Source organism: Cyprinus carpio, chromosome B9 (genome assembly GCF_018340385.1).
Source record: "Cyprinus carpio isolate SPL01 chromosome B9, ASM1834038v1, whole genome shotgun sequence".
Lineage (NCBI taxonomy): Eukaryota > Metazoa > Chordata > Actinopteri > Cypriniformes > Cyprinidae > Cyprinus > Cyprinus carpio.
The window spans coordinates 19,309,542-19,328,456 of NC_056605.1; the positions used below are offsets into that span (position 1 = coordinate 19,309,542).

The window sequence follows — 18,915 nt, forward strand, 5'->3', positions numbered from 1 at the left end:
AAAGTCTGGGGAAATTCTTTAGTGTAATAGTCTCTTACATGTACTCTGTGTGTCTACAGACCTTGGGTTGTTCTTCTTTGTCTTCTGATAACCTGACTAATGACAGAACATGAAGCACTCAAGGTTGTACGACACATTCTGTTCTCTTCACACAACCATGCACAATATATGGATTACATCTGAATTAATTTTAATTTTGTCAGTGGTGATTATTCATTATTGTTTAAAAGTCTGGGGTCAGTAAGATTTTTAAAATGTTTTTGAAAGAAGTACCTTATGCTCACCAAAGCTGCATTTATGCGATCAAAATTACATTGTAATGTCGGCACCAATAGCCTTGTGGGTAGCATGCCGACATATGGGACGTCCCGAGTTCGAATCCCAACTCGAGGGCCTTTCCCGGTCTTGCCCCTTTCTCTCTCCCACTTCGCTTCTTGTCAGCTCTGATCTGTTCTATCATAATAAAAGGCTAAAATGCAAAAAAATAAATCTTGTCAGCGAGTTTCGCTTCCCGTTTTGATGACCTATGCCGATCCCGCCCCCTCTCTCTACCTAATGCTTTCCTGTCCTCTCTCAACTGTCCTACCTGAATAATAAAGGAATAAAAACGCCCATGAAGATTACAATGCAAACAGTAATATCGTTAAATAGAAAATTAAAAATGTTTTCTGTCTGTGTCACATGATCCTATGTATGTGTACATTATCTAGCCCTTATTTGAAAAGTAAAGAAAGAAATAAAGAAATGCAATATTAATTAATAATAGTTAATAGTTTATTTTTTTAGCTTGAATGCAATCAGTAAACATTTTATGTTAAGAAGTGTACATAAAAGATACCAAACACAAATTAATTCTTTAAAAAACAATTATTTTTTGCAAAGCATATAAAAGTAACTTAAGCAAGTTACACATGAAAGAGAATAATTTAGAGATGCTAAAACAAGCACTGTGGCCATCAGGCATAGAAAGAGAACAACATTTAAACAAAGGCATGCACATTTAAACAAATAATGGAGCACTAGCACCTTTTTTGTTTTTTACAAGCAAATTATTTTCCCTTACCCCAGCTCAGATATTAAAGTGGCATGTACAGTAATCAAATCATTCAACCTTTTTATGCAATACACATCACTGGAAATGTGAAGCTAATTTCTGTATGTCACATTTAAAGGCCAATAGCAATATTAAACCATCTGTTTAGCTTTTGGATGTTAAAAGAGGACACTCTTGTATTTCAGCCTCATCTGTTGACCTTTTTGGGCAATGAACTGTCATAGTGCAGGCCCGTATGCCTCCGAGAGGCTCCAGGACACTGAAGACCTTCTCCCACTCATCCTTCTCAGGGTCATAACACTGCACGATATCCACCATACATCTGCTGTTCCAGGAGTAACCACCCACCACATAGATGCGGTCCTTAAAGACAGCCACCCCCACATCGCTCTGACCCCTGGGCATCGGAGCCACCACTGTCCACTGGTCAGTTGCAGGGCTGTAGAATTCACAGCTTAGCACATCATCATAGTCATTTGCCCCCCGGAAGTGGTTTCCACCCATGACGTAGAGGCGGTCGCCAACAGTGCACATGCAGTGAAGACCGCGAAGCTCCATCATATCTGCTCGTCTGCTCCACACGTCTCCATCAGGGTTGTAACACAGCAGCTCTTTCTGGAAAGCATCTCTTGTAATACCGCCTGATGGTATAAAGAGTGAATGCAACTTTTAGAGCAAGCTTATTCTTTATTCTTGCAGAAACAAACATGCCAGCAGAAAGAATGCAGTTACAAAGCTGAAGTATAGGATCTTTAACTTGGTCTTATACTGTGAGGCCAAAACTTACACAGAACTCAACATTCCACCGATAATGTATAAATCACAGGAGAAGTCTGAAAAAAGTCCCACCACATGATGTTTTGTGTTTAATAGCATCTGTGGTGAAAATTATAATTTGGTCCCACTTTTATTTTAAGGTCCGATTCTTGCTATTAACAAACCATTAACTATGACGTTTGTTTCAATAAACTCCTAATTTGCTGCTTATTAATAGTATGGTAGTTGTTGAGTTTAGGTATTGGGTAGGATTAGGGATGTAGAATATGTTCATGCTGAATATGTGCTTTATAAGTACTAATAAACAGCCAACATGTTAATAAAAGTCATACTAATAAGCAACTAGGTAAAAGTGAGAATTGGTCCCTATACTGAAAGTGTTACCGATAATTTTAACTTTTTGGAGGAAAAATGGCTGACTACTGGCAGCCTGGAAATGTGTAATTTTATAGTTAAAATTTAATGTCAAAAAATAATTAAATGCAAAACTTAAGAGTAATATAATTGTATTTACTACAATTAATTGTATCATATATTATTATTACACTTTGAAAAAATACAAAATTATGATTTCCAGCTTGATGTTGTTCACACATCTCATATTTCTCAAGCATGATTTTTACTGACACTTTCATATCTTTGGTAAATAAGTGCACTACCTTTTGAAAAACCATGTGTGGTGGAAATGACTCCAAAGTGGCTCTATAATATAATTTTTATCTTTCCATTACCACAAATTCATTTTCCCCCTAATTATTTCATTATTTTCAATAATGTTTATTGAATACTTTATGATTCTTGAAGCACGGACATTCTCATGGTTTCACAACAAGCCTGCCGTACCCTTTTTAGGCTGGGGTCTAAGCTCAGATGAGTGACCCAGTTCAGCTTGAAGCAGCTCTCTTTTCCTGATTATCGGTTTCATGTTACTTTTGATTCTACTTTGGGGTACTTCGCCATTAGGTGAAGGTTGCAAAGTTGCTAAGAGACCGCCAAAAAGTGTTTTCTTCCTCTTCTTCTAAAAGCAATAAAAGAATTCTTGTGCAGTGCATTCATTAGACTCATGCAGAGAACTGTGGTGGATTAAGGCCACATGCTTTGTGAGCCACATTTAATTAATTTGGCTTGAGAACTCTTCTTCTTCTTCTTCTGCTTCTGAGACCAAATTTTAAAATGTATCTCCTCATAGACTTTTAAAGCTACAACTACCAAACTCGGGTCAGACCTCTGACTCGGGTTGCTATATCTTTTCTAACTGATCTGGCTTACGGTTTTCATAAACCAGACTATCAAAACCACCTAAAATCCCATAGACTTTCATTAAGGGGGTTAAAATTTTTATACAGTAAGACTTATGGTGTATTTAAGCTGTCTACTGCCATAGCAAAGCTTAAAAACTCCCTGAAAATACAGCTAAAACGAGCATAAGCTGATTGATTGCTTTGGATGGTCTCCCAAGCTGGTTTTAAGTGGTTTTGGCCACTGTTTTAACAGGTCACGCTGGTCTTAGCTGTTTTTTTTTGCTGTTTTTTTAATGAATCATCTGGTTTTAGCTGTATTAGCATTGAAACATGCTAACAACATGCTACTAACGTGATAATCAGGCTAAAACACGCTAGTGACATGCTAGTTACTTCCTAATCATGCTAATGACATGCTAGTCACTTGGTAGTCATGCTAGTAACTTACTAATCATGTTAGCAACATGCTATAAACATGTAAATAACATGCTGGTTACTTACTAATCATGCTAACAACATGCTAGTCACTTGCTAATAATGATAACAACATGCTAGTCACTTGCTAATCATGCTAGCAACATGCTAGTCACTTGCTAATCATGCAAAAAACAAGCTAGTCACTTGCTAATAATGTTAACAACATGCTAGTGACATGCTAGTCACTTGCTAATAATGCTAACAACATGCTAGTGACATGCTAGTCACTTGCTAATAATGTTTTCAACATACTGACAACATGCTAGTCACTTGTTAATAACGTTAACAACATGCTAGTGACTTGCTAGTCATCCTAGCAACATGCTAGTCACTTGCTAATCATGCTGGAAACATGCTAGTCACTTGTTAATCATGCGGAAAACAAGCTAGCAACACTCTAGTCACTTGCTTATCATGCTAACAACATGCTAGCGACATGCTAGTCACTTGTTAATAACGTTAACAACATGCTAGTGACTTGCCAGTCATGTTAGCAACATGCTAGTCACTTGTTAATCATGTTAACAACATGATAACAACATGCTAGTCACTTCCTAATCATGCTAACAACCTGTTAGAAACATGCTAACGACATGCTAGTCACTTGCATATCATGCTAGTCACTTGGTAATCATTGATCTCACATCAGGGTGGATACTCACCTGACACATACATCAGACCTCCATGTACTGTGCCAGCATGTCCATAGTGAGGTTCACATATCGGTGCAACAAAAGTCCACTCATTCTTGTTCAAGTTGTAGCACTCCACCGAATCTGAATAACAGACAGTTTTCTGTTTTTCCACAGTATTTTAAGACAGGACAGAACATTTTGTACAGAGTACTTGGTAAAACATGTTCTTACCAATCTCCCCAGTGGCATTTCTCCCACCAACAGCATACAGTTTCCCCTTGAGAGCGCTCAGATGGAAGAACGTCCTCTTCTCATTCAGAGAGGCAACCTGCAACCAGCGGTCAAAGCGAGGATCATACCTGTACGCGCTGTCCACCGCTGTCTTACCCTTGGTGTCGTAAGTGCTCTGACCTCCCACAATGTAAAGAAAGTCCCCTAGAAGAGCCACTCCGTGCTGGTAACGTGGCACCTCCATAGGTTGGAGCGACCTCCAGGTTCCTCCGTCTTCCTCATCGTACAGCTTGAGCTCCTTGCTCACCACCAGCTGCTGCCTCATCACACCACCCAGAACCACCAGGTGAGTGCAATCGGATCGAATCCGGGTCCGCTCCGTCTGGAGCGCCGGCTGGAGGAAGGGAAGCATCTGATAGTTGCTGGCCTCCAGGAGGAGGTTGACACAGGCCGTGTCTGATCGCATGAACGGCTCCCCTTCTTCTTTTTCTCTGCTTGCTGCTCCTTCTTCAGTCTGCTCCTCCTGAGAGATCTGGAGGAGCTCAGCGGGGGACATCAGAGGGAAGCGGATGTGGCGCACCAGAGAGTAAGACGCAGACCGCCGCTCACTGTGTTTATGGGACAGCCAGGTACGGGCAATGCGATACAGCTCCATTTCGGAGAAACCCTTCAGAGAGTCACTGGAGAGGGCGTATGTTATGCTCGCCTCGGACAACTGCAGGAGGCGGCCGCTCTGCACCAGCTCGGAGAAGTTCTCACACACAAACCTGTGGACGTGTTCTTGGACATCTTCCAGAAGAAGATCCCTGGCAATGCGCTCAACTTCCACACAGTTTTCTATAGTGATCTGGCATGTAGAAAACGTGGCTTATTACGTCACGCACAGATGAATAATTCATGCGAAAGAAGAACAAACACCACATCTTAAGGGTTTATACCTCACTGCTGAGTAGCTGGTTGCAGAAGCTGAGAACGGGAAGCACCTGGAGGAAGCTCGCCGCTTCTAGCGTGTCCTGAAGGGTGCTGAGACTCAGGCTCACAGAAGATGTGTAGATGAACTCGATGATGTTCTTCAGGCCAACTGTGCTCACACCATGGAGCTTAATCTCCTTCAGCTCCTGCTCTCTCATGCCACCTGCCAAACCAAAAGGGAGAGGGAAATGAGAGGAAAAAAATTAGATCAGTGTGTATCAGTAAAAAGCAGACTGCAAAGAGGAAATGCTTTTTGTTGGTAACCTAATTATAAACTAAAACGCAGAATACATAGAGACATGTTTGAAGAAAATATTACAAATATAAAAATTTTGGCCTATTCTTTTCAAGTTGATAATTATTTCCATCCATCTGTCTTGTTTTAAACTATTTTAAAATTTCAGGCTTGGCTTTCTCAAGCGAATATCAAAGTTTGTGTACAAACAATACTACATCTAGTTTAAAATAAAACACTAAACACTGAAATCAATTGTTTTAAATGTTACAAGTGAATTTAGGCAAAACATAATGTACAGTGAGAAAATGGATATTACTTAATTTTAATTTGCTAATTAATTTGCTAATTAACAATTTAAGTTCTATTAAATTATTAATGCTTCTAAAAAGTATATTTTTATTAATTTAAAATATTGAAAAAAATTCAAGGCAACAATTAATTAAAAAAAAAAATCATTTTAAAAACAAGGCAACAGAATATGCATAATCAAATATCCTACATTGTATGATACCAATAAATTAAAAAAAAAGTTTGATATCAGCCAATAACCATTTGTGTGATAATTACAAAACACAAGACATGGATAAATAACAGGATCAGGCTCAACCACACAGCTGATCAACAGCAAGTGTATGAAACATCACAAAAAGGTAACACATTTAAAGGGGTCATATGAGGCAAAAGTTTTCCTTTCTCTTTGGAGTGTTACAAACTGTTCGTGAATAGATAAGATCTGTAAAGTTGCAAAGACTAAAGTTAAGACTCGTCCATGCCCTCCTAAAACGCCTCGTTTAAACACGCCCCAACATGTCTACATCACGATGTGGGAAGATTTGCATAACGCTGCTCAAATGTTCACACAAAGAAAGAAGGCACAACTTTGATTCTCGCTGTTCCCGCCGGCACCATGTCATGGAGACGTTGTTTCATTGTGAAAGCGAAAATACTTTGTTTGGCCTTCCAAAAGAGGACACAAAAAGAGGCTGTTCTGACTCACAGTCTGTAAGTATGTTTACATATTTAAAGAATTTGCCACTGACGATTCAAATGCGAGTTTTGAGCAGTGTAGAGTAGCGGTTCTCAATTCCAGTCCTCGTGCCCCCTGCTCTGCACATTTTGTATGTTTCTCTTATAGCTTCAGACGTATGTGCTATTCGAACGTAAGTGCCCTGTGAAGTGGACATCACAGGATATTCCACCATGATTCCAGTTCGAAGCGAATGTATATGTTCCATTCAAGTGTGCGAGAAGTGTGCGAGACGTGATTTTAAGTTGTATTTATTTACCGAGGTATATGATGTCACACTTGTCCGTGTGTGAAGACGTTGCGCAGAGCAAATCCGTGAATGAATTGAGAGGACTGGAATTGAGAGCCGCTGGTGTAGAGTAGCACTTTTTGTTTGTCTTTTCTCCGATCACAAATGCAGGCATGGTTTTATGTTTACGTGACGCGATGCAACGCAACGCGTAAAAACACAGTATAAGTCATTATAATCCGTAACTATGTCCCCACTGGATGCAACAAATGGCTCGTTTGTAATGAGTTTTATTGAATTTGTCTTGTCTCACCGGTGTTCTGACCGGGACACGCATCACAGTATGACAAGGGGCGTAACATTTCCGTCACACGCTTGAGGTATTCAGCCAATCACAAAGCACTTGATAGCTGGCCAATCAGAGCACACCTTGCTTTTCAGACCGATGAGCTTTGTAAAAAATGACGTGTTTCAGAAAGGCGGGACATAGAGGAGAAACAATAATGTACAGTATGTGGAAAACAATGTGTTTTTTGAACCTTAAACTGCATTAACACATTTCATTACACCAAATACACAAAATAATGTTCTTTTTAACAACACCATATGACCCCTTTAAACCACAGGGACTTTAATATCTTTAATAGGGTTTGACAATAAAGCTCCTCCTCCTGTATTTAGTAAGACTAACCTGTGAACATGGCCTTGAAGTAGTCACTGGCTGAAGCCATGATGACCCTGTGGACTGGGAAAGATTCACTGCTGTCACCAGGAACCAGAGTCACATCGCAAAGAGTCTCATCACCACGAAAACAATCCAACCCCTGGTACATGGCAAAATTTGCCATTAATATATAGTATTTGCAGTGAAATCACCATTCTAGCTTTGTAAGTACACAGCATTTCTCTGTTTTCGGTAGCTTGTTTCCACCTTTTCTGATCTCTTTGTCTTACCTTGAGTATGGCAGTGCCATGCTCTGTGCTGTTGAACACTTGTATTTGTGGCTTTGGAGGGGCAGCAGGCTTTTGAGCCACTGGAGGTTTTTGGGGGATTACAACTGGTTTTGGCGCAGGTTCCGGAGGTTTTGGAGCAGTCTCAGCAGGTCTTGGAGGAACCACCGTTGGTGGCTTGTCTGTTTGAGGAGGGGGTCGTGGCGGCTCTCTCTGCGATCTGCTTCCTATTCGGGAAAGTCTGCGATGCAGTTTTCCTTCCTCTCCACTGTTGCTGAAAGAAAGACATATTTAAAACTTTGACAGTCAGATCACATGAAAGACCTATATTCCACTTTTCCTCTAATTTATAATAATATTCTGTAATAATTAATAAGCATTTAGCTGACCATTTCTGTCAAATACTATCAGTTCACTAATTAAATGCATTATTTTATGTGCTAGTAAATATTTGTATTTTAACAGAAAAAAATTTGTATACTGTATCACACATCTTAGTTGTCAACTAAGCCTCAACATGAAAGCACGTTTCTACTAGTTAAACTAAACTTAATCTCTGAGATTTATTTGAGCTCTTATTTGTATTTTTGCAATAAAGCAATGAAGAATATCTGAGAAATAAATAAAAATGATTACAAAAGTACAAATTTCAGTTTATTATACAACATGACTGTCCTAGAAAGGCCTATGATGCAATAACTTCATAAGACTGTCAGAACTTACCCCATGTCTTTTGGGTCTGCTTCTTTGCAGATTTGCTCTCTATAGGATTTCTGATAAAAAAAGAACAAATAATAAAGTGTTTCACCAGATCTGCAGGAACAATTTTTGGATCAATGTAAAAAAGTTTCACGAACAACAAAGTCTGAAAGGGGAAGTTAGCGCTGCCATCTATGTGCAACGAACACAAAGATGCCGTTTAGACCGACACGGCCTCTTCTATATATGTGTGTGTGTATAGAAAGAGGGAGTCTTTCTGAAGTTATGTTCACAAAAGTAATTGGCAGATAAACTTCAGCTGAATACTAAACTTACTGAATATTTTTCTACTGCTTACTGCTAAATAACAGTACTACATTACACATTCTCTTCAAAGCATTGACACACAAATGTAAAGTTTATGAGTGGGGTTAAATGCAGGAAAGATGGACTACATAAAATAAAAGGAGCTTACCGAGACGTGGTGCTTTCTCAGGGGGTTTTTAGAAGTGTCTTCTCATTTTAGCACAAAGCATCACCCTGTGATCACACTCAGTCGACACAAATGGGTATGTAGAGTCTGCTTACCACAACCTCATTGACTTCCTGTGTCACTTCTCTCTCTCTCTCTCGAACACACACACAAACTTACATGTTGTTTCAAAACGTTCTGTCTTCCTCATTTTGACATGTTACTTTTAATAGGCTTCAGTTCAAGCCTTTGCTCTTCCCTCAGCTGCATTTGCACTCTGATGTTGTGTTTGATACACATGAGGCGAACCCATAGCCGGTGTGAAAAGAGGAAGTCTGATAGCAAATCTGCATTTTTTTTGTGCTGCTTTAGCAGTTTACTGTTTATTTACTGTAGTGCCTGTAAAACAAACAATCTTTATATTCAAGACAGAGTGAAAAAAAAACAATGCACACTTGAATATGAGATAAATGCATACATTTGTACAATGTGTTTATTTTTAGAGGGAAAAATCAAGTTAACCTTTTAAAAAAGTAAGTCAACAGAAAAAGTATAGCACTAATTGTCAGATAAATACTGACTTAACATATACCATTACTTCAGATGATCTCATATTGTTTAGTATTGTCACACTGGATATTTTAATTTTCAATATCCATTCAGTACTGATGATAAATTGATATTTAATTTACATAAGATACCGTTGTTGTCTTTGGGCATTATTGATTTACTTATTCCTGTGAATTAGTTTCTGCCATACAGTTGAGCATGTAAAGCACAAAATAGGTCATTTACTAGATTCTTATCTTCTGCATAACTGCTTTATAGTTGAAATAGAAGTCATAATTATGAGAACCGAAACATTTGAATCCTGAATGAACAATTTTGCTCCTGTTTTTCTCTTTACTACAATAAACCTGCTTTGCAGCAATTTGTATTTTAAAAAGCGCTATATAAATAAATTTGACAATGTCTGATTGGCGATACATAGGTACTAAAATAATTCACTCTTAGGCAAAATAGTGTGGAATTTATGCAGTGCCGTGCAGAATGTTTACTGAAATAAAAATACTGTATTAAAACCATCCATACACTGTGAACATATGTAAATATGTCATTTTTGCTAAATGTGACTTAAAGCAACAGTAGTTTCTTGAATACATTTAGTATTAATAGTGGATAAAGAGGATCTTTGCTGTCAGTGGTAAAGCAGAAATTACTAAAGTCCTCTTTGCTAGTTCAAAGTCTAGAAAACTGAATGAGGTTCCTGTTGATCTCAGCAACATTTCGGCAACCTAGCAGAATAAGAGGCAATTTGAAATGAAAATAATAGTCAGACATTAAAACCTGACCCATTTTTTGTTGGCTACATATGGCACATTACATTTTACATAGCAGACTGACCTGACAGCGCCATGCATAAACGAAACTCATCATGTAGAATCTGTAAGATCTCTCTGACTCCTTCCTCCCCCTGATCAAAACATACTGTGTATGAACACCTTATCTGCACCAAATATCACGCGAGTATCTTGTTAATGGAAAATTCAGTACAGACTATAATATAGAAAATAGATTTTCAAGCATTAGAAACACTGCTTTCCACACAGTTACCTTGTAAGCAAGGCCCCAGATTGCTGGTCTGCCAATAAACACACATTTGGCTCCCAAGGCTATGGCCTTCAGCACATCATTGCCCGTACGGATCCCTCCGTCCATGTAGACCTCGACCCGGCCCTGCACTGCATCCACTATCTCAGGCAGACAATCTATCTGTGTGACATGTAAGGTCAAGGTCTAGTTGTCTGAATGGTGGGAATCACGTCTAAACTACCGAGACATGGACAGATTGCCTTACCGTTGCTGGCCCTCCATCTAGTTGCCGGCCCCCGTGATTAGACACAATTATCCCTTGGACGCCATGCTCTACGGCCAGCTCTGCATCCTCTTTAGTAAGGATGCCCTTGATGATTATAGGCAGCCGTGATAGAGACTGGAGCCAGCACACATCCTTCCAGCTGATCGACGGGTCCAGTGTGTTAGCAGGGATCCCGTATTCCTCCTGGGAGCCAGCCTGCTCCTGTAAAGGGAGCAAAGAGGGCTTCATACAAACAGACATTACATACAGTAACAAGATATTGTATGCTTAAACTTGGTAAGCTATAATGTGATGATCTCCTTTGTGAGATATGTTTATATATAAAAACTCAGTTATACTGTAAGAATTACAAAATCTTTTTCAGTGCATGAAGTCATACTATAAAGACAACGTTTCTCCAGTGTAGTTAGCTCACAAATTACTAAAATATGAAAATATTTTGAGTTCAGTTCAGATTTATTTGTGAAGTGCTCTTCATTGTGAAATATTTTTATAAAGCAGCTTAAAGAATTGTTTTTATATATATAACATTTGATTGTTAATTTAGTCACACTTTAGTTTGGGTACCAATTCTTACTACTAACTAACTATTATCTACAACTTTTGTCTTAATAAACTCCTAATTAGCTGTTTATTATTAATTAGTAAGGTAGTTGTTAACTTTAGGTATCGGGTAGGATTAAGGGATGAAGAATACGGTCATGCAGAATATGTGCTTTATAAGTACTAATAAACAGCCAATACACTAGTAATACGCATTCTAATAAGTAATTAGTTAATAGTGAGAATTGGTCCTTAAAATAAAGTGTTACTGTTAATTTTTTCAAATATTAAAATACATATTATATTAATTATGAACTTTTCTTCTCTCTCGGATTTTCTTTTCGATCCCTTTGCCTAACTTTGAAAACTCTTGTTTTACTGTATTCCACATTTAAAAAGTGTGGAAATCAGTACTATAATAAATAAATATATATTACATATAAATAAATAATTATTGAGTTAAACATATTTATTAATATATTAAGTTAAATCAATATGATAATTTACAAATATTATAACGATTATCGAAATAAACATATTTAATACATTTCTTAAGTTAAAAATATTTTTCATAATCTTTTTATTTTTTTCTCAAATTTTCTTGGTGGCCCCAAAACCCTTGCTTTACTGTATTCTAAATTTTAAATGTTTAAATGTTTATTTATAAATGTATAAATAAATAAATAACTGCCCTACCTGGAACATTCCCTCAAAGTTCTTGACCTTCAGGTGAGGTGGGAGCTTAAACTGGTTGCGTATGTCATTGCGGCGTTTGCCAGTGTAGGGCACATCCACTGTAAGCACCAGAGCTTTGTAGCCAAGTGCCTCCACCCTGCGCACAATCTGCTCCGAGAGCTTGCGGTCCCGGTACAAGTACAGCTGAAACCAACGGTAGCCGTTGGGTGCTGCTGCAGCAATCTCCTCCACTGAACATGTGGAGTATGTGCTGGCTATGTAACAGGTGTTCACTGCCTCAGTGGCTGGGAAATGAAAGAAGAATGGAGAGATAAGATGCAAAAAAGTAAAACTAGTAGCTTCAAACCAGTTTCCACCTAGTGGCCAAAGTGCTGCATAACACAAGAAGTAATGAAACCCAGTCACTTCATCACACTCTCACCTCTAGCAGTGGCCAGTTCTCCCTCGTGCCACGCAAGGCAGTGGAAAGCCGTGGGAGCAATTCCCACAGGGAAGCTTATCTCCATTCCCAGCACAGAGGTCCGAGTGTCATTGATCGACACATCACGTAAAATCCGCGGCCTCAAACGGATCCTGAAAGAGATGGCATTATTGTAAGAGAGCAGCTTAGTTAGAGATTACTCATAAGCACGGGCCATAAAATTGTATAGTGTAATACAAATATAGAGTAATACAAATTTAAAGAGATGATCAAAAATTAAAATTCAGTAATTACACACCCTCATGTCGTTCCAAACCTGTAAGACCTTCGTTCATCTTCAGAACACAAATTATGGTATTTTTGGTGAAATCTGAGAGCTTTCGGACCCTCTGTAGACAGCAATGCAACTGCAATGTTCAAGGCCCAGAAATGTAGTAAGGACATCATTAAAATAGTTCATGTGACATCAGTGGTTCAACTATAATTTTATGAAGCTACAAGAATAATTTTTGTGCACAAAGATAACAAAAACAATGACTTTAATCAACAATTTTTTCTCTTATTGTACCACGCATGAGGTGCTGCTGACGGAGGAGCCGGCATTCTGACGTAGAACCTGGATGTGCTGGCCTTGTTGCTATGTATGCAGGGTCAGAAAGCTCTCGAATTTCATCAAAAATATCTTCATTTTGTGTTCCAAAGATGAACAAAGGTCTTATGGGTTTGAAACGACATGAGGGTGAGTAATTAATGACAGAATTTTCATTTTTGGGTGAACTATCCCTTTAACAGCAGTATAGTACCGTTTATAGGCCAGCAAGTTGTCATCTCTGGTGCAGCAGTCATCAGCTCCAGCATCATAATAGTCCCATGTAGCCTTTGAGAGGTGCTGCTTGGCATATTCCTCAAAATCATTCAAACAGACCATAGCCATTTCTACACAGACTCCTTCCTCACTAAAATAAATAAATAAATAAAACAAATCCCACATGTCATCATGACATCATATATCATCAATATATACACAACTGACATTATATAATATTGTTTTATCACTGACAGAGAGTTTGCATTCTTGCACCAATATATAAAGAGAAGTATGAATATCAATATTAGATTAACATTTAGATGATTTACTTTCAGTGTCAATGAATATAAAATACAAATAAATCAATATAAAATATTTTCTTGATACTTCTCAAGGCATTTTTACATTAGTAAATGTGGAAAAAATACACTTAAAAACTGCATTTAAAAATTTGCTATAGAAAAATTGTAACATTTTCACATGATATTGCAGATAAGTGCTCAAAACCATTAAACAAATTACCTGCATTCAAACAGAATCAGAATATGAAGGTTTACGCACCTGATTTAACAAATTTAGGTTGAATATTATAATTACATAGTATTGTATGTAATAACACTATTTTGAAAACAAAAACAAGAGACCTCTTTTACCTTTTCTGAAGGTTTAGACAAATTTAGGTCACAGCACAGTGGACTGCTTTAGTGCTAGCCAGCTAACTTTGGCAGACAAAACACTGATTAACATGAAAGACTGAACCAATTGGATGGAAACACAAGTGGGTTGGGATTAACTTTTGAACTCTAACTATGGGCCAGTACTTAGCTTACAAGACATTTTATTCCCTTACTGAGACCATATGATTACATAGTGCAAAAGAGAGTGAACTGAAATATATTTTCATACTAATATTTGCTAGAAAAATACATTTGTCAATAAATTTTCATGAACTATCACTAAAAGTTAATAATTAAAGCAGAACACCAGATCTGTTCTTGTAGTCATCAGAAACCTATGACCTATGGACTTAAACCAGTACTGTTTTTGAAGGACTGCAGCAACCCACTGTTTCCTCATCCATCCATCAGCCCATATAACCTATGTAACTCTGAAAGAACCAAAAAACAAACAAATACATACATACATTAGAATGAATTACTCACCTTTCTGGCCAACAGCATTGTAACTCTAACTCAAATCTTTAGCTATAATTAAGTAATATGAAAATGCCTGTGTGCAAAGTAGTTTTGCTCTGGTGTAAATAAACATAAAACAGCAAAAGAGAGCCATGACCTAGCAAGTTGGGGCCTGGTACTGACCACTGATGTTTATTGTGTTTGCATTGACTGGAAATGTGCTGATTGGCCACACTGACCACAGAAAAAAACTCAGGCGCACGTGCACAAATATGTAGCCTTTCTCACAGCTCTCTACCTGTGATGCAACCAGTCTGTCTAACTAACTAGTGAGACAGCAACAGCATAGTTTAGAATAAGAACCTGCTGTTCAAATGGAATAGTCAAAACAAATTCTAACAGATGGCTAAAATGGATAAATTTTTCTATCTTATGAAAACTGAGTGTTTAATTTACCTTGTTTAACAATGCTGAAAAGGATGTGGATTCAATCATTTAATCATATTTGTACCATGTTACATTATTCCTTCAGGTATATAAGGCATCTTATAAGTTCAGAACAATCACACGTTATCAAGGATGACCTCTGAGCCTTTTAAGTGGGGTAGCCAGAATTGATATGTTTTCAGGGTGTCAAACTGAGGCTGTAGTAAAGTAAATATGCTTCAGAAAAATATGGGGTCAGTATGGTATTTTTCTGAAAACAGAAAACATTTATTTTATTTATTGTAATTGTCACAGTATTGTTGTTTTTGCTATATTTCTGATCAAATAAATACCTTGTTGAGCATAAAAGACACACATAAGATGGTGTTTGAATCTGTTGCACACACAAACCAGTGGTGGACGAAGTACACAAATAAAGTACTTGAGTAAAAGTACAGATACGTATAATAAAATAATACTCCAGTAAAAGTAAAAGTATTCCTTTTTCAATTTAACTCAAGTGAAAGTACAAAAGTACTTGATTTTTTATGTACTTAAGTAAAAAAGTAGTGATAGATAGATTTATTGAGCAATTTTATATAGGCTACTTAAATTAATTTTATATTAGCACATTTTTTTTTATAATCCTACTGCTCAAAATACCTGGAATTTTCTCAAAATAACCAATATATGGAGTCAAAATATATTTTTGTTGTTGATATGGACTACGCTGATGAGAGTGATGTAGTAATGTTCACTGTGAAGATACACTGCAATGTACCTGAGAGAAAACAGATTTGTGAACCTGGACCACAAAACCATAAGGGGTCAATTTTTCGAATTGAGATTTTATGCATCATCCAAAAAGCTGAATAAATAAGCTGTTAGGAAAGGATGATATTTGGCTGAGATACAACTATTTGAAAATCTGGAATCTGAGGGTGCAAAAAAATCTAAACATTGAGAAAATCACTTTTAAATTTGTCTAAATGAAGTTCTTAGCAATGCATATTACTAATCAAAAATTAAATTTTGATATATTTACGGTAGAAAATTTACAAAATATCTTCATGGAACATGATCTTTACCTAATATCCTAATAATTTTTGCCATAAAAGAAAATTGATAATTTTGACCCATACAATGTATTTTTGGCTTTTGCTACAAATATACCCCCAGAGACTTAAGACTCGTTTTGTGCTCCAGGGTCACATTTGACAATCAGATTTTCACCAGTAAGAAAAAAAGTGTTTTAAAATTTGTTGTTTTGCAGAACATCACCATTATATATGACATGAGAATAAGGCCTGAAGTTAGGAAGAACATTTTAAGGAAAAAAATAATATTTGATGATAAAAAATAAAAAATAATAATGATTTTTTTCTTCTCAAACCTTGTCTGTGGTATATATAAAAAAAAAAACCCTGGACAAATGCCCCCAGAGGACATCACTTCTCAATCTGATAATTACTGCAGTTACCATGTTCTGAACATCACAGCCTTTCTTTCCCCCTCAGATGTAATGTATCTAGGTGACTGAATAAAAATATTTGGACTTTATATTTAAAAATTACTTCAACTTAGCACCAAGCTTGTTAGCTAGACAGTTAGCATCAGCTACCAATATTTACTTATTTTCAGTATGGTTATGAATAAACATTCAAATCTGTCTACTCGGTTAGTTAATTCAAACAATATAAACATTTATACTGTTGATAAACAATATAAAAACAGACGTCACATAGGGCTAAATGCCTAGCATTTTAATAGAACTGTTAATGTTATGGCAGCGGGGAATTTGAACGTGCATTAATTATTTTATTTAATCTGTGTTATTTTAATGTTTTGTTTTTTTGACCTTAGAGGCACTGAGGCTAATGTGTTTGCATTCAAGCATTTCAGTGGGCTTAAATAGATCACCCTTTACAGCAGATTAAGTTCCCAAATAAATGACAGTTTTGACATAAATATGATTTTCAGTTACAATAATTAATCCTAAAATTCGACATTAGTACCTTTTAGCAGCATCAGTCGCACGCGCGCTCACAAGATCTCCCGGTTGTGAATTGAGTTCACTAGAGACTCGCACTAAACGGTTCATTTGAATCAGTGAGTTGTTGACTCTAGAACAGCTGCAATCGGATCATTCTAATTCGTAAATGAATCTTTTGGTGCGATTTGCGAACCGATTTAAAAGCTTCATTGAAAAGAATCAGTTCGTTCTTGAATCAGACACCGCTTCTGCGTCTCAGAGCACGTGATATAGCCTATTATAAGGAGTAACGATATGTTTTATGAAATGTAGTTAAGTAAAAAGTACGATCTTATGCTTTGGAATGTAGTGAAGTAAAAAGTAAAAGTTACTAACAATAAAACTACTCCAGTAAAGTACGGATACATGAAAAAGGTACTTAAGTACAGTAAAACTAATGTTAAACCCCCAAACCTTCCACCACTGACACAAACAGGTACTTGTATAATATTATGTGTCAGTAGAATCAGATCCTGACACAATATATTAAAACCTCCACATAATAAAGAGAGATTGTCATTAGAAAGAATGATGCTATTGTATGATCTACAGTAGTATCAACTAATACAGCAGGTCTCACTGACTGCGTTTCAATTAAACTGCATGGCTAACAGTCACACATCACATGGCTTTCTCATACATGGCCTTTTCTGCTTTTGTATTTCGTATCTAACCATCTCCATGTAGTTGGTTTACCCCACATAAAGCTTTTGGTTTTGGCATCAGCATCTTGATTAGATATTTCTGGCAGATGTACAGTATGCTCACTATCAAGTTATTTAGTAAGCAAACTGCTATCACTTACCCAGTTGAATCCAATATGTTCATATCTTTACGGCACTCCAGTTCTGCATATGTATGATGTTCACAGTCTAGAAAAAAACATGTAACGACATTAGATCACTTCTTTCTTTTGTCTAGTTATTTTTCTTTTATGATTCTTCATCTTTTTTCTACATGTTGTCATAGGTCAGACAACACAGACCTCCAGAACAAATGAACACTAGATGGCGATAGTAAACAAATAAAGACTTTTTTTAAGATTATAGAAAGAGTATATAAAGATAAAAGCTTGACACATACAACCCTAGTTATCAACAAACATTTTGGCATGGATTACAAGCTCCAACCAAATCACTAAATGTATGATCAAATCTTAAGCACTCTTATAATGATAAACAACATTATCACCTCTCAAAAGTACTGTCCAAAAATGAGACAAATAAGAAGAATTAGTGTTGCAGTAAAAGTTTCCAGAGATCAACTGAAGTGATGGTGGCTTTCAGTCATGTGACAGCTGTCGTCACACTCCCTTTAGCTGCTCATGTTTCAAAGCTTGTTTATGAGTGGCAGTCACACACAAAAAGCTGTTTTGGAAAAATGTATCTCACTAGAGGAATCCATATCTAAGATTGGATTTAACACATACAATATTTTATATCACTGTATATAATTTTTAAAAGTTTGTTTTATATATTTTTTTTTTTTTTTACTTTTTTAATACCCAAATTAATTTTTAAAGTCATTCATACCCTTCTTTTGTGTGTGTTGCTATGTCTTACCTTGTCGCTAAATCTCTTGATTTGCTCCTGAGATCTGTACTGTGTTTTCTGCCACATGTATTCAGGTAGGACTGTACAAAAGTGGCTCAACCCCCTGGCTCCGACTGCTCCCCGTTTACACACACACACACACACACACACACACACACACACACACACACACACACACACACACACACACACACACACACACACACTCATTCACACACAGTCAGCATTAGCCCAGCACACATTGTACAAGAGTGAAAAAGGGGCCAGAAGCAACTTTTTGTTTCAATTGTATGCTTAGATTGAGGGTCAGTGCATGACATCAGTGTGCCTGTGTTTGTTCTGCTTTTCTTTCGTGCAATTTTGCAAATGTTTAAATAAATTCTATGTGCATACTATGAATATTGTTGGATCAGTGACA

At 37.0% G+C, this 18,915-nt stretch overlaps 2 protein-coding genes across 7 annotated transcripts; both read right to left on the bottom strand.

Annotated features, from left to right (window-relative positions):
• Positions 1–752: 752 nt before the first annotated feature.
• Positions 753–9,325, bottom strand: si:rp71-68n21.9 (kelch-like protein 9). Of its 2 annotated transcripts, none has more exons than XM_042731373.1 (8): positions 9,007–9,325; positions 8,556–8,605; positions 7,836–8,100; positions 7,573–7,705; positions 5,354–5,550; positions 4,416–5,262; positions 4,212–4,325; positions 753–1,695 (listed from the first exon to the last, which is right to left on the bottom strand). In XM_042731373.1, the coding sequence occupies exons 2-8, from the start codon at positions 8,558–8,560 to the stop codon at positions 1,199–1,201; spliced, it is 2,058 nt and encodes a 685-aa protein (XP_042587307.1). In that variant the 5' UTR covers positions 8,561–8,605; positions 9,007–9,325; the 3' UTR covers positions 753–1,198. The 2 variants fall into 2 exon arrangements, with proteins under 2 accessions (XP_042587307.1, XP_042587306.1); XM_042731372.1 differs by having other exon boundaries at positions 7,836–8,106.
• Positions 9,326–9,465: 140 nt separating this feature from the next.
• On the bottom strand, positions 9,466–18,597 carry hao2 (hydroxyacid oxidase 2 (long chain)). 5 transcript variants are annotated; one of them, XM_042731374.1, is made up of 9 exons: positions 18,507–18,597; positions 17,750–17,816; positions 13,346–13,498; positions 12,543–12,694; positions 12,122–12,405; positions 10,862–11,083; positions 10,618–10,776; positions 10,408–10,510; positions 9,466–10,298 (listed from the first exon to the last, which is right to left on the bottom strand). In XM_042731374.1, exons 2-9 carry the CDS (start codon positions 17,770–17,772, stop codon positions 10,243–10,245), a joined length of 1,152 nt encoding a protein of 383 aa, XP_042587308.1. In that variant the 5' UTR covers positions 17,773–17,816; positions 18,507–18,597; the 3' UTR covers positions 9,466–10,242. The 5 variants fall into 5 exon arrangements, with proteins under 5 accessions (XP_042587308.1, XP_042587309.1, XP_042587310.1 ...); XM_042731375.1 differs by having other exon boundaries at positions 10,408–10,477; positions 18,507–18,595; XM_042731376.1 differs by lacking the exons at positions 17,750–17,816; positions 18,507–18,597 and adding an exon at positions 16,928–16,983.
• Between the last annotated feature and the right edge of the window lie 318 nt (positions 18,598–18,915).